Source organism: Alosa alosa, chromosome 22, assembly GCF_017589495.1.
Source record: "Alosa alosa isolate M-15738 ecotype Scorff River chromosome 22, AALO_Geno_1.1, whole genome shotgun sequence".
NCBI classification, from domain to species: Eukaryota; Metazoa; Chordata; class Actinopteri; order Clupeiformes; family Clupeidae; genus Alosa; species Alosa alosa.
In genome coordinates this window covers 5,266,419-5,280,413 of record NC_063210.1, presented here as the reverse complement: position 1 = coordinate 5,280,413, position 13,995 = coordinate 5,266,419, and the positions used below count along the sequence as shown (strand labels likewise).

General features: G+C 42.9%; 2 protein-coding genes across 2 annotated transcripts in view; both read left to right on the top strand.

Annotated features, from left to right (window-relative positions):
• Positions 1-2,250, top strand: part of LOC125287592 (glucagon receptor-like) — a 32,794-nt gene extending 30,544 nt beyond the window's left edge. Inside the window, exons 12-14 of the mRNA XM_048233508.1 lie at positions 247-385; positions 1,445-1,486; positions 1,744-2,250. Coding sequence (XP_048089465.1) covers positions 247-385; positions 1,445-1,486; positions 1,744-1,815 — 253 coding nt within the window. The 3' untranslated portion in view covers positions 1,816-2,250. The remainder of the gene's footprint in view (positions 1-246; positions 386-1,444; positions 1,487-1,743) is intronic.
• A 2,912-nt stretch (positions 2,251-5,162) lies between these two features.
• The window catches only part of wdr90 (WD repeat domain 90), a 34,844-nt gene continuing 26,011 nt past the window's right edge, over positions 5,163-13,995 (top strand). Inside the window, exons 1-10 of the mRNA XM_048234002.1 lie at positions 5,163-5,555; positions 6,130-6,221; positions 6,574-6,750; positions 7,022-7,160; positions 7,664-7,834; positions 8,011-8,137; positions 12,455-12,522; positions 12,707-12,813; positions 13,389-13,586; positions 13,835-13,909. Of these exons, the coding sequence (XP_048089959.1) occupies positions 5,543-5,555; positions 6,130-6,221; positions 6,574-6,750; positions 7,022-7,160; positions 7,664-7,834; positions 8,011-8,137; positions 12,455-12,522; positions 12,707-12,813; positions 13,389-13,586; positions 13,835-13,909 (1,167 nt within the window). The 5' untranslated portion in view covers positions 5,163-5,542. The remainder of the gene's footprint in view (positions 5,556-6,129; positions 6,222-6,573; positions 6,751-7,021; positions 7,161-7,663; positions 7,835-8,010; positions 8,138-12,454; positions 12,523-12,706; positions 12,814-13,388; positions 13,587-13,834; positions 13,910-13,995) is intronic.

The window sequence follows — 13,995 nt, the reverse complement described above, 5'->3', positions numbered from 1 at the left end:
CAAGATATACCAATGACTATATGTTTCTCCTAAACCCTTCAGTTTAAAAAATCATTGGATAGTAAGTCATCACAAAAGAGGACTATTAGAATGCTTTCTGTACATTTTCTATATGCATGTGGATTCAAAGAAGAGCTGAAGCAACATAATGATAAACGTGCCCCTGTCCCAACTTTTTTAAATCATGTCGCTAGTATCAAATTCAAAAAGAACATAGAATTTCCAAAATCATGTTTTGATTGGCAGATTGGCAAAGGCAACACTGACGCTCATCCCGCTCTTCGGCGTCCATGAGATGGTCTTCATATTTGCCACGGATGAGCAGACGAAGGGTGTGTTGCGCCTCGTCAAAGTCTTCGTCACCCTCTTCCTCAGCTCCTTCCAGGTGAGCCCCTCAGAAACCTAATCCCAGTAGGGTCCAGATTTGGCCCAAATGTGTGTTCAATATTGGTGAACAGAGGCAAACACAAGTTCTTATTTATTTATTTTTTTAATGTAAATTATCTTTTCTGTAAACATTCCAAACTGTAATCCTTGTTGCATCCATGTTTGTTTGCTAATAACTATTTCCTCAGCTCTTTTGTGTATGTTTACACGTATTCACACTGAACTCAAAGCAAATTAAAAACTGTTTGGAAACTGCAAATATTTGACTTTGTTTGCCATTGTTAACGCACCTCTGGTCTGGGCCAGATTTAGAACCAGGAGAACCTGAACCCTTTTAACACACCTGGAGAAGGAAAAAAGGTCATAGCATAGGTACAATAGCATCATCAGCAGTCCAGACTATTGTTTGTTGATCATTGGATGACCCTTATGGGTGGTCAATTTGAGTGGTTAAATATTCATATACAAACCACAGACACAAACAGACACACACACACACACACACACACACACACACACACACACACACACACACACACACACACACTGGCACACATACACAGCCCTTGAGAACCCATTGAAATAAAACCCCTATTTATATGAAACAAATCACATCCCCATGTAATATTGTTAGATTTAGATCAATTATGTTGTTATGTATGGAATTAGAATAGACTCATATGTTTTGTATAAAAGGTATCACGTTTTGAAACTGCAGAAATGATTGTAACTTTAAAATTGACTTGATGTGTATATTTGTAATTGTTAATATTACAAATATACACTACACTACAAATCTATGGGTACGGATCAGTTTTACAGCAAAAATCATCCTATTTTACCGTTACAAAAATATTTTTCAGTTACAAATCAATGTTCTACACATAAAATCTGTCCCACAGTTACACATCTTTTTGAGACAGTTCTGGCACTTTCAGGTTGAATGGCCAATGGTGATGTTCAGGTTTGTTTAGCCTGAAGGCATACTGAAGTGTCTATTGTAGTTCCATAGTTATGAAGGTGCTATGCAATCATAATTAAATATCTCTACTTGCAGGGATTCCTGGTTGCTGTACTCTACTGTTACTCAAACAAAGAGGTTTTGTGTGTGTGTGTGTGTGTGTGTGTGTGTGTGTGTGTGTGTGTGTGTGTGCGTGTGTGTGTATTTGCATGCATGTGTATAGTTTGACTACTGCACAAAAGCTTACTTTTACCACTTGTTGTGGGTGTAGATTTAGGAAGTTGCTTAGACAGTGAAACACAAACAATACAAATATGTCAAAATCAATGCACGTGAATAATTGACTGTGTGTGTGTGTGTGTGTGTGTGTGTGTGTGTGTGTGTATGTGTCACAGGTAAAGGCAGAGCTTCAGAAGTGTCTGCAGGGATGGCGTCGGAGACTGGAGGTGATGTGCTGTGAGCAGTAAAAGTGCACGAGCACGGGGTGGGTGGGGCTTCTGCTTTTACTGATGCAGCACAACCAGCCAACCATCACGTGTCCCGTAGCCGTAGCTATCAGTCATGTCATTTTTAATGTAGTCCAATTCTCTTGTAAGTTGCTGTCCTGCTTATTGTGTTGACTGGTCTTTGTGGTCAGTGGTATTGGGTTTTTTCATGTATTGGTTACTAGTTGTAAGTGGTGTAGGTCAACATGGTGTGTATGTGTTTGTTTGTGTGTGTGTGTGTGTGTGTGTGCGCGCGCTTATATGTAAATTACACATATTTAACTGTGCTACATTTTTAGCTATTTTTAACATGAAATATTTACTTGTGCCATTCTTTTTCATAGTATAGGCCTGCATCTATGATGTTGTATTGTTGTACAATGTCATGGTGAAGAAAGAAGTTAGACTTCAGTTAAATACAGGAGCAAATAAAAGTATTACAAAAGTTGTGTATTTCACTATGTGTCTTAATTTAATTTTTTGTATTTTCTAAAACAATAAATTGTCAAATGCCTTTAGCCTACATTTTGAAATCATATGAGATTGACTTTATTCTAGCCTAGAGTCAAGGAAATGAAATGTATAGCCTATTCATCCAAATGAATGCTTTAGCCCTTAGATAGCCATAGGCTACTTTTTATAGATCTTAACATAACAGACTTAGCCTACAGTTTGACATAACAGACATCAGAGACTACTTCAGAACGACGAGCTGCGGCTGACCTGGGAGCTGCTAGCATCTAACGTTAGGTGCCTGGAGCCTGCTGGAGATGCTGATCAACAAGATCGCCCATTGCTTCAGACTGCTTCCTGTGTGCTTCAGATTGCCAGTAAATTCTTCGGGTTGGTCAGTTATCAAGACAGCTTTGTGCAGTTTCATACAAGTCACCTTGGCCATTTTTCAGCCGGTTAGATGCAACCTAATGGACTAATTTAACATGAAATGTTCTTTTTAAAATTATTGTATTTTTTAATTATTTGTTAATTTGTTTGTTGTCTGTCTTGAATGTCTTGGTGTCACGGGTACGCTGGCGCAGGGGCGTAGCACAAGATCCTGGGCCCGATGCATTGGCAGTCCTGATGGGCCCCCATAATAAATATAATAAAATATATTCCAGACTTCATAAGGGCCCTCCCTCCCCTTGGGCTCTAGTTAGCAGTACTGGTTTTACCCCAAGTCTGACGCCGCTGGTGACCATGCCACTCCGTCCAGTATCTTTTGTCCTGTGTCAAGGTCTTGTATGCAGAGCGCTTTGGGTTGCACTTAGCCTGGCCATCCCCTTGGTCTACGCTTCGCCTGTAGTCGTGGAGGGAGATGAAAATCGAGCGGAAGTACGTAGCAAGGCAAGGCCAGGCTAGGTTGCACTCTGTGCATACAAAAATCCGCTATAAATAAAAGTGACTTGACTTGACTTCAGATGGACCCTCTAAAGCAGCGGTCCCCAACCACCGGGCCGTGGGACATTCCTAACCGGGCCGTAGCCTACGACATGAGTTTAAAAAAATGCATGCAAACTAAACTCTATTTAATTCGCAATAATGTCACGTTTTTACATGGCATAGGCCTATATGCAGTTGTTTGATTGCACTCATGTTTGCATTTTGCAAGGTCTTATTTCTTACGTCTGTCTGTCCCGCCTTCAACACTTTACATATTGCCTTCAGCGCTGCGCAGCCTCAGGTCAGCTCACTTCACTTGATCAGTTCTTGGCGAATGGTAATGTCACACAAAGTTAGCTAAACTGCTAGAATGAGCAACAAAAAACAAGCATCTTTAGCAGGTCACTGGTCAGAGTGTTCGAGAGCCGCTGCAGAGATTTCTTACAGAAAAAAAGTCACCGCTGCACATTTTAGTGATGAGGACTGGGTGCCAAAACTCGCTTGTGTGGCATATTCGGGTTGCTTAATTACCTCAACCTGTCACTCCAGGGGAGAATGACAACTGTTTTTAAACTGGCAGATAAAGTCACTGCATTTAAAGCCAAGCTTGATTTGTGGGGACGAATGGGGACGGGGTGTATTTGATATGTTCCAAACAGTAGTGGGGGTTTTGGGAGAGACTGAGGCAGGGCCCTTTCTCTCGCAGCTGGTGCGCGATCACCTTGTTGCGCTTTCAAATGAGTTTGAGCGTTAGGCTACTTCCCATCCTCCAAAGATCCACGGCAAACCAATGAGTGGGTCCGCAACCCATTTGTCAATATCCCGAATAGTCATAACTTGTCAGCGCAGGAGGAAGAGCAGTTGATCGAAATTGCAAATGACGGTGGTCTTAAAGGTGCCATGTGTAATATCCGCCAAAAAATCAATTCATACTCCACATTCCATAAAAGATGGGGGCAGTATACCTCCAGAAAGTGAATTGGTCTACCCTAAAGTAACAACCGACAAACGTGTATTGCAGTTTGGCTGGCGGTTATGTTGCCCGCATACCGCCTCCCATGGCCGAAACTGGTATTATGATACCTGTCGGGCTGTGGCTAGTAATTTAGCATGCTAATTCAGGTTGATATCTCTGCAGCACTATACCTTGTCATTTTTTTTAATGACATCATCGCCCTTATTTCTTCTCATTCTTTTGATGCATGTAGCTAATTTTTTGGATATTTTTACCTCAATTCTTACACATGGCACCTTTAAGAGTGTGTATGAGGAAACCTCTCTGGCGGGTTTTTGGATCAAAACCAAAGCAGAATATCCTGAGATAAAAGTAAAAGCGCTGAAAACGTTGCTACCATTTCCCACCACGTATCTATGCGAGGCCGGGTTTTCTGCAACGACTGCAACTAAGACCAAATTGCGCAATCGACTGGACATTTCAATCACACTGAGGGTGTCACTGTCTTCCATCACCCCCTGATGGAACCTTCTTGTTGCAGGGAAACAAGCACAGGGCTCCCACTGATTATATTCGTAATGCACGTTTAGTTCCATTTGTTCCCATATTTTGTTAAGCATGTTCACACTTGATAGATGTAGCTTCAAGTTGTTCAATTTTCATAGTTCATATTGTTCAATTTTCACTTCTTCAAGTTCACGTTTTTCACATTTTTAAGAGTTCGTTACCTTCACTGTTAACTGGAGCTAGTTCTTTTCAAGTAATGCATGCGCGACACATTTGGAACATGGAACCCCCGACCCCCCGGTCCGTGAAAAAAAAAATGGGAATCAAACCGGTCCATGGTACATAAAAGGTTGGGGACCCCTGCTCTAAAGGGCCTCTTCAGAAGGTCCCTCTCACTTTGAAATGCACTACATTTCCCAGCAGTGATCTCGGGGTCGACGTAGAACGTAGATGTTACGCACTACCGTTGAAAACAGCGGCGGTCGCAGTCGCGGGAGAAGCAAGATTTGTTGTGATCATCCTTCTGAAGGCTGCAGTTTGAGCCAAACTCGCTAACTCTAGGTTGTTTTAGTGCGTGAGAGATAAGAAGATACAGCGCACAATTGTATAATGTATTTATCGTTAACGCCACATCTTTGTGCAAGTAGAAACATCAACAGGTGACATTGTCGCGGTGAACCGATTAAAAGCTAACGTTAACTTTTCTTACCTAACGTTAGTTAACTAGCTATCGATAGATAGGACAGCTAGCTAGCATAAATAGTTATTTGCGTGTTTTGGCTCGTCAGTCTCACTGGATTGTGCTGAGTTAACTTATCCTCAGCTAGGCTATAAGCTACTTGCTGTCTACAGGGATCGAAAAAAGTTATGTCTTCAAGGGGTAAGGAAAATGTGCAGGACACTAACATTACCTAACTTGCTTATTGTGCGTGTTCAGAGAAACTTAACGTTAACGTCACTGTGTTACCCAAGATCCTTTTATTTATGTCTGGTGGTGGAGAGTACATCTTAGTTAACATTAGCAGTGCAGAATGTTTTCATCTATTGCATGATGTGTGTAACTGTATAAGGCTGAGAATACATTATCCAACAGGGATGATTACACGCCCGTGCAGTATCACTAAATGTCAAATAAACAGCAGGACCAGATTGGCGTTAGCTGCTACTGCGCTCTTTTATGTGTTCTATTGTATTCATATTTCATTATCATATGATCATCACTAATGACTAACAGTAGCATGACTGCCAGCAATGCTGGTCTCTGAGCTTTGAGTGATGTTAAATCTCTACCTGCTACCTTATTTTCCACAATTTTAACCTATACCATTAAAGTGGAAGTACATGTGTTTATTATGTTATGTTTAAAGCACGGGTTTGGTGAAACCCTTGTGATTACAATCAGATGTAATCTCTTGTGTTGTGATCTGCCCCTGGTGTTGCCATGACACCCACAGCCTGGCAACATCCTTATGTCAACATCTTCAAACATGTGCACGTGGAGGAGTGGAAGAGATCCAGCCGAGAGGGAGACGTCACCTCTTACATGGTACCTCACTAAACCTTCCCAACATTCACCACTATGTCTATTTGTTTACATGGTAATGTTGGAGCCACACCTTTTCATCTTTGCTGTACAGGTGTATATAGCTGAGATGACACTAGTTGACTTTGTCTCTCATTTTGACCACTAACCTTCATTTAAACATTACTGTTACTGTTCATAAATCATGATATCCAACAGCTGTCATTCACACGCACAATGCATCTGGTTTGTAGCATGCCAAATCCGGAATATTCTACATATAATTTTAGACCAACATCATGAATGTTGTCTGCATCACCTCTCGTGCTGGAGGACCCAGTTCTGACCCCGCTGTTGTGTGCCTTTTCCTCCGCAGGACAAAACCCTCAAGTGCTCCGTGTTCCGGATCCGTGGCTCTGTTCCGGCCAGCAACTACATCCTGCTGCCCAAGAGCAGCAGCCAGTCGCTGGGCCTGACTGGACGCTACTTCTATCTGCTCTTCCGGCCCTCTCCAGGGAAACACTTTGTGGTGCACCTGGACGTGGTCGCAGAGGTCATTTTTTAATGATAAACCCGTTGAGATGAAGCATGCCATTTTGAAGGGGGTCCATAGCACAATAACACTTTAATTGGTTGATTGATGTGCTCTGGGAGCATGTTGGCCCTCTGATTGACTTTATCAGATCAGGAAGCAAATGGCTTGTGAGTGCATACATGCATGTGCTGCTAACTTGTATGTACTGTATTCAATTGTGTGTGTGTGTGTGTGTGTGTGTGTGTGTGTGTGTGTGTGTGTGTGTGTGTGTGTGTGTGTGTGTGAGTAGGAGGGTCAGGTGATCCGGGTGTCCTTCTCCAACATGTTCAAGGAGTTCAAATCCAGCTCTACCTGCCTGCAGCTCCCTTTCATCTGCGGCTCAGCACAGGGCTCTGTGTACGAGAGCACGGCACGCACGGCCAAACAGGGTAAACAACACACAGAGATGTTTACACACACACAGCAGACCTGCCAACCTGTACGCATTTTGCGTAACAACCACGCATTTTCATATCAAAGTACGGCAATACGATTTCGATTTTTTTCGATTTGGTTGTGTCCTGCTGGCCTCAGACGACTTCCTGGTCTATACGTTAGACTGTTTTCATAGAGAAGCATGAATACAGGGGTTACATTCTGAATAGTGTGCATGTGTGTGTGTGTGTTTGCAGTTGCTTTTGTGAATTTGTGTCTGTTCGATCTTGTTTTTTGTGTGTGTGTTGTCAGCATGACTGAGAAATGCTCAACAATATAATGCTCCCGATGTGCAAATTGGCGACTCAGCTTGTGTGAAATATGTGTGTGTGTATAGGTAAACTGAAAGGCAGAAGGCACAACTGTGTGTTTCATGTCTCTACTGATGTGTGTGTATGTGCTTTTGTATGCGTGTGTGTGTGTGTGTGTGTATGTGCGTGTGTGCGTGTGCGTGCAGGTCTGGTGGGACCTGCTCCGGCGTGTGTGCGCTGGGTGTGTTTGGTGATGGACCTGCGTTACCTGGTCTCTGTCTACCTGAACCGCCGCTACAGCCACCTCAAGGCCCTGAAGCTGTGTGCCAACATGAGCGTTAAAAACACCATGACCAGCGACCTGCTGCTGGACCCAGGTGAGTCTCACACACACACACACACACACACACACACACACACACACACACACAGTCCTTTCTCTCTTTCTCTCCCTCTATCTCTCACACCATGCCTCTCATCCGTCTCACCTCTCATCTCTCATCCCTTTCTCCTTCCTTCTCCTCTCCCTCTCTCTTCCTCCCCCTCTCTACAGGTGTGTGCTACTCGGTGGTGAAGCGTGGTGGTGTGGTGATGGAGGAGGGCAGTGCCCCGATGCCCAGGGAGATGAGCTTCCCCGTCCCCAAGGGCTGCACCTGGCACGACCTCTATGACTACATCAGGTCTGTCTGTGTGTCATATCTTTTTTAGATTAATCGTAGTGCTGGGCGGTATACCAGTTCACAGCGTATACCGGTGTATATTTTCGTTATGATATTAATTTTTAATATACCGGTGTATTTGATTACACAACGTTTTAACGCTTGAGCCATGCGACAGTGTTTCAGACGGGACTTTTTTTCACACGCACGCATGGTGCCACTGCGAGGCATAGTGAGGGTAAACACAAAACACCTTAAGTTGTTCCCCTGAGGTATGACCCTTAAGGCTTCATTTCTCCTTAGGGAAGGGGTTTATTTAAGGGTGTTGCACAGAATACCTTAAATTGTTTCTTTAGTTAAGGAAAAACGTTAAGGGATACTGCATTGAAAGGGATTTACCGTCACGAAAATTCTATTGAGATTGTTCAACAGCTGTAACCTTTATATGGCTCTGGCTGTAACTAGCTGGCTAGTAGGTGATGTCGTTAGTTAACAACCCACCGAACACAGTGAAGTTTAATGATCTTATCATTCATCTCACCTTAAGAATATTCGCTGAAATGATCCAGGTAGCAAGTAAAGCATGTTATAGACATGCACTGAGCAATACTAGCTGGCTAGTTAGAAATGATCCTGACGGTCATCAGTGCACCAAAACAAACTTTTTTGTTAATGTTTTGCCTAGCGAACCAAACCGAAGCTCATGGCAGGCTAACAAGACATCCACATCCACATGAAGTTAACGTTAGCCTACCACTAACGTCATGTAAACCACACAATAACAATAAGGCATGTTTCTGATAGAGTAAGCATATTAGCAGAGAGGTTTTATTTAGTAAATATATAAAAATAATTATACTTTTAAAAGTATAATTATTGCAAGTTGCACTACTTTTTGTATTGGTTTTATAGGCTACAAGATGTTTGTGAAATTTGCACAGTAAAAGTTCTGTATTTTGACTGCAATTGTCTTTGCATTCTGATTAGATTCTTCTTTAGAATCATGAGTGGCTCTTTGTAAACAGCATCATTTTCCGGGGCCATGCAAAACTGCATTACCACTAGTGTGGAGTTAGTACAGTTGAGACAGTAAAATAGACCATCCTTAGTCAATGTACTGCAGCAATTCCTCTCTCAACCTGTAGAAAATGCTGTGAACATCTGATTATGCATGGAAAAAAATACTGTCATATACCGTGAAACCGTAAGAATTTTAAAAAATACCGTGATATACATTTTTGGTCATACCGCCCAGCACTAATTAATCGCTCAAGACTTTTATCCAAAGCAATATGTAACTAAACGATGTTACTTATGTCCTGTAGTTACGTTTACATTAATGCTATTTGTATGTATGATGTTTGTGAGAAAGTGAACCTTACTTCTCACTGTTACGTATTCCCCCATATGAATTGCGTTACCCGCAAGAGCGGGAGAGTCTTTGGACATTTGCACACGCACGCACATACACCTGCACTCTCCCTTATAAACATGCATTGCTTAGACTAATGGTGTTATTTTGTGAAGGTGTATGGACGGCTTATGAACACAGGGGGTTGTGTTTAAAGGGAAGGCCGACGCGGGGATATTAACGTATTCACGTTCATTTTGTTTGTAACGTGGTTAGTCCGCGATTTCATTCACAACACTCAAAACTCATTTGTCACTGCTTTATACTATACAACTTTATACTTTACCACCTCCATGACATGTAGCACTGGTAGTTTATTTACAGGACGATTTATACAGACAGTACCTTCAGGAAGTTTACCGTTCGCCGCCATCTTGAATTTAGTCACGATAAGTTGAGCAACGAGTACGAATGAGCAGGTATGATAAGGGATCAGATTCCAAAAATAATTCTGTGGAAATGCATCGATTCCAGTTGCTGCTACTGACTTTAGACTAGTTTTTTTCTGGTCTGTGGCGGGATTGTTTTCTGAAACTGCAAAATAGCACCAGGGAACGTTTGCACCGGAATACGCCTCCTCTTTTCGCTGAACCGCCCCCGGGAGCGCAAGTTCATTCCCTAACCGATGTGCGTCTGTGGAGGGAAAATTCCGCTGCATTCCGCTCGAATGCAAAATAGGAATGATACAAGTGCCAGTGTACAAAGTCAATTGTGCTGGAGTGCAAGATAGGGCCCTTCGTCTCTTTGCTGCCACTTCAAATTTGTCTCCAGGTACATTTTGTAGAGTCATTTGGTTATGTAGCTTTTTGGAAGACCTTTCTTCAGAGCATCGGCCTCGACTACCATCTGCATATGAGTTTGTATCTGCATTTGTCCTGTTGTTGCAGATGAAACATATGAAATTTGGTTTCTTCACCTCTTGTTCAGAGACTCTTCTTTTTGTCTTGTTTGTCATCTTTATATACTTCTTCAGGTGTATCCACACCTGTGACAGCCTTTCACACAACACTCTTTTTGCTTCCTCTCTAAATGTGTTCTGGTCAACCTGCATATTGAATGAGCATGAACACTTTGTGCGGTCGTGCTCACGAGTCTGTCTTTCACATAAGTAAGTGAGCTGCCTGCAACAACAGCGGCGCTCGGGGAGCAGTGAGGGGTTAGGTGCCGTGCTCAAGGGCACTTCAGCCGTGCCTACTGGTCGGGGTTCAAACCGGCAACCCTCCGGTCACAAGTCCAGAGTGCTAACCAGTGTGCCACGGCTGCCCCAAGGCTCATCACCAGAATGCACTTGCACCTTGACCCACAGAGATGCTTTGTCTTCAATTTTGCTCAAACCAGACGCGGCAATACTTTGCTTCTTATCTCTCTCACCTATGACTTTTGAACAAAGCAAGCACCTGCTGTCTTCTGTGGAATGAGAGACTAAAAATGGCTGGACTGCCATTTCCAATCAACAATTATCTACAAAAAAATATAAAAATTTAAAAATATGACCAAAAACCTTTCATTTGTCATAAGATTTCTTTGACATGTAAACCATTGCCTCCTACTATGCAAACGTTACGTTAGCTGGACATACCAGTCTTGATTTGATAGCTAGCAAATTATGCTGATGGCAATACTGGTTGAAAGGTACATTTTGTGTAGAAATGAATGTTGATTACCAGTTCACATTGAATAGTAAAATGTTTTCTTTTTCATTTTACTATTACTGTATACTTTTAATACTATTTATTATTACTAAGATCAGTGGACAACTGCAGGGGAAGATCAGTTACAATACAGCCTCAAAAGTAGGATCAATTTCTTCACAGACCCATCCTGCATGCAAATTAGTTGATAAAATGATACCCATATGCAAATTAGCTCTCACAAAATAATGCACAGAGTGTATATTTACCCTAATTAAGTAAAAACATCCATCATTTCTTTGTCATGATGTTCTTGTAAAGGTGAAGTTGTACATGAACGAAAAAGGTAAAACATGACCTAATTTACATAATGTAACTGCAATATCCTATCTAAAAACATACTTTTGTATAATCATTTGTTATATTTGATAGAATTTGAATATTATTTGGGCCTAAAGCCATTAACCTTTGGCTTTTGATGGTTGCCGCTTTGGGTCGAATCAGTGACGCATGCACGTCAGGTCAAAACCAGGCCATTTTCGAGGGTTAATCACTAGGTGGCAGTCTCGCCAGGTCTCGCTAGGTCACTTCCCGGAAACTTTACAGGCAACACTTCATATTTCATGAAAGACGCTATATCTCCAGTTCTAAAAAAAAAAACAGGGTTTTTGATGAAAACTAGCCACTGTTTAGCTTGGGATTTTTCAGGAACAGAGGCATGTAGAAGTAAACGGTTTTTGTACCCACTGAGAGCTTAAAGTCTCACTTTTTAAACGAGCCATATTATGTGTCCATAGCTATAACAGAGAATCCGCTGTGGCTCTACAGAAATCGTCCACAATTATCTAGATAACTGGCACTCTGGGCTAAAGTTTCCGAAAACAGCGCGACATTGAAAGTGTTAACCAGGCTACCACTTTTCAGCAAGATATTTTCAATGAGCTTTAAAGGTACCAAGAAACTTGGCCATGCCTGTATGTGTATGAGAGTAAATGTGTGTGTGTGTAAAAATGTGCGGATTGTTACAAATTTGTTCAGGTGTCAGGTGTGTGTGTGTGTGTGTGTGTGTGTGTGTGTGTGTGTGTCTGTCTGTTTGCTTTCTGTGGCTCAAATGTGTCTCTTTGTTGTTGTCCTCATTTCCAATCTGTTTTTCCTCTGGATGCTTTATGCTGGGCATGCTCAGCCAAGTGTGTGCCTGAAACGGAGAGCAATGCAGTCTATATTTGATGTGTGTGTGTGTGTGTGTGTGTGTGTGTGTGTGTGTGTGTGTGTGTGTGTGTGTGTGTGTGTGTACAGGTTCCCCTCTGACGGGATGAAGATGCCATTTGATTCCATTCAGAAAGGAGAAACTAATCAAGCAGAGAGTGAGATACATTTTTCTCCTACTTAGCTTTGCACTATTGCACACACACACACACACACACACACACACACACACACACACATTCCACCAGTGATTGTTTTGTCCAAAAATCTCTTCACACACACACACTTGCACTCAAAAACACTTATATACACACGTTTGTGTGTGTATTTGTGTGCTTGCAGCTGACGTCCGTGGTAGCCCAGATAGGCAGGAGAGTTTGTGTGTGAACCTCAGCAAACCTGTTCGCGACAGAGTCTCTCTCATCCAGCAGATTACCACTCCCAGACCTGTAAGAACTCTGTCCGTGTGTGTGTGTGTGCGTGTGCGTGTGTGTGTGTGTGTGTGTGTGTTCTTTCCTGGTGGTGATTGTATGTGTGTGTGTACATGTTGTCTTCTTTTAAAAGAAACGTTGTATGATTTCCTCTTTAATCTGTGTATATATGTATGAAAAACAAAACAAAGCAATGTTGTTGCATCTCCCTTATTTGGAACTCCTTACTTGGACACAGAGACGTAATCTAAATCATGCCGGTGTCTCTCTCCGTTGCTCTCTGGAGACGGCGAGGGTCTCCGTCTCAGTCTAAGTGAGTGACACAGGCTTAGTGGGGAACAGATGGAGGTGTGATGAGACTAACTCAGCAGCATGAAACCCTGCAGGAGAGCCGCACCACAGTCTGGCTGCCCACTCACAAACTTTCTTTGATTGTGTGTGTGTGTGTGTGTGTGTGTGTGTGTGTGTGTGTGTGTGTGCCCTCCTGGTTGTGTGTGCGTGTGTGTGTTCCCTCCTGTTGTGTGTGTGTGTGTGTGTGTGTGTGTGTGTGTGTGTGTGTGTGTGCGCGCACACGCACGTGCCTGTCTCCCCAGCGGCTCAAGCAGAAGAAGGTGACCCTGTTGACCCCATCTCTGCCTGAGGTGGCGCCACTGAGCACCATTGGTGCGGGGGGAGACGGGGGGGGTGTGGACGACGGAGGGGTGCACGTGTTCGCCCCGCCCACGGACCAAGACCAAGACGTCATCACTGTTCGCTCTCCAGTCTCGCAATCCCACTCGCCACTGCTGGAGGTGTGTGTGTGTGTGTGTGTGTGTGTTATAAATTAGTTCCTCTCTGTGTCATGTGTCATGTTTGGAGAATTTCTGTCGGGACTGGGTTGGCCCTTTGGAATACCGAGCATTTTCCCAGTGGGCTGATACACCTTAGGGCCGATAAATTGTAATTTAGTCATTTTTGTTACAAAAATGACCAAAGCCCAAAGCAAGGACAGTCAACGGTCCATTTGTTATTTTCTATACTGACACTGGGCATGTTTTAGGTGTTGTCTGCTGAAGTATCCCGTCCCATCTCTTTGCCTGCCTCCAAAGCCAGTAAACAAGCCAGTAAACAATGGGTGAGGCGTTTGGAAACCGCACACACACACACACACACATAAACATAAACATAAACACAAACACAAACACAGGTGTGTGTGGTTTC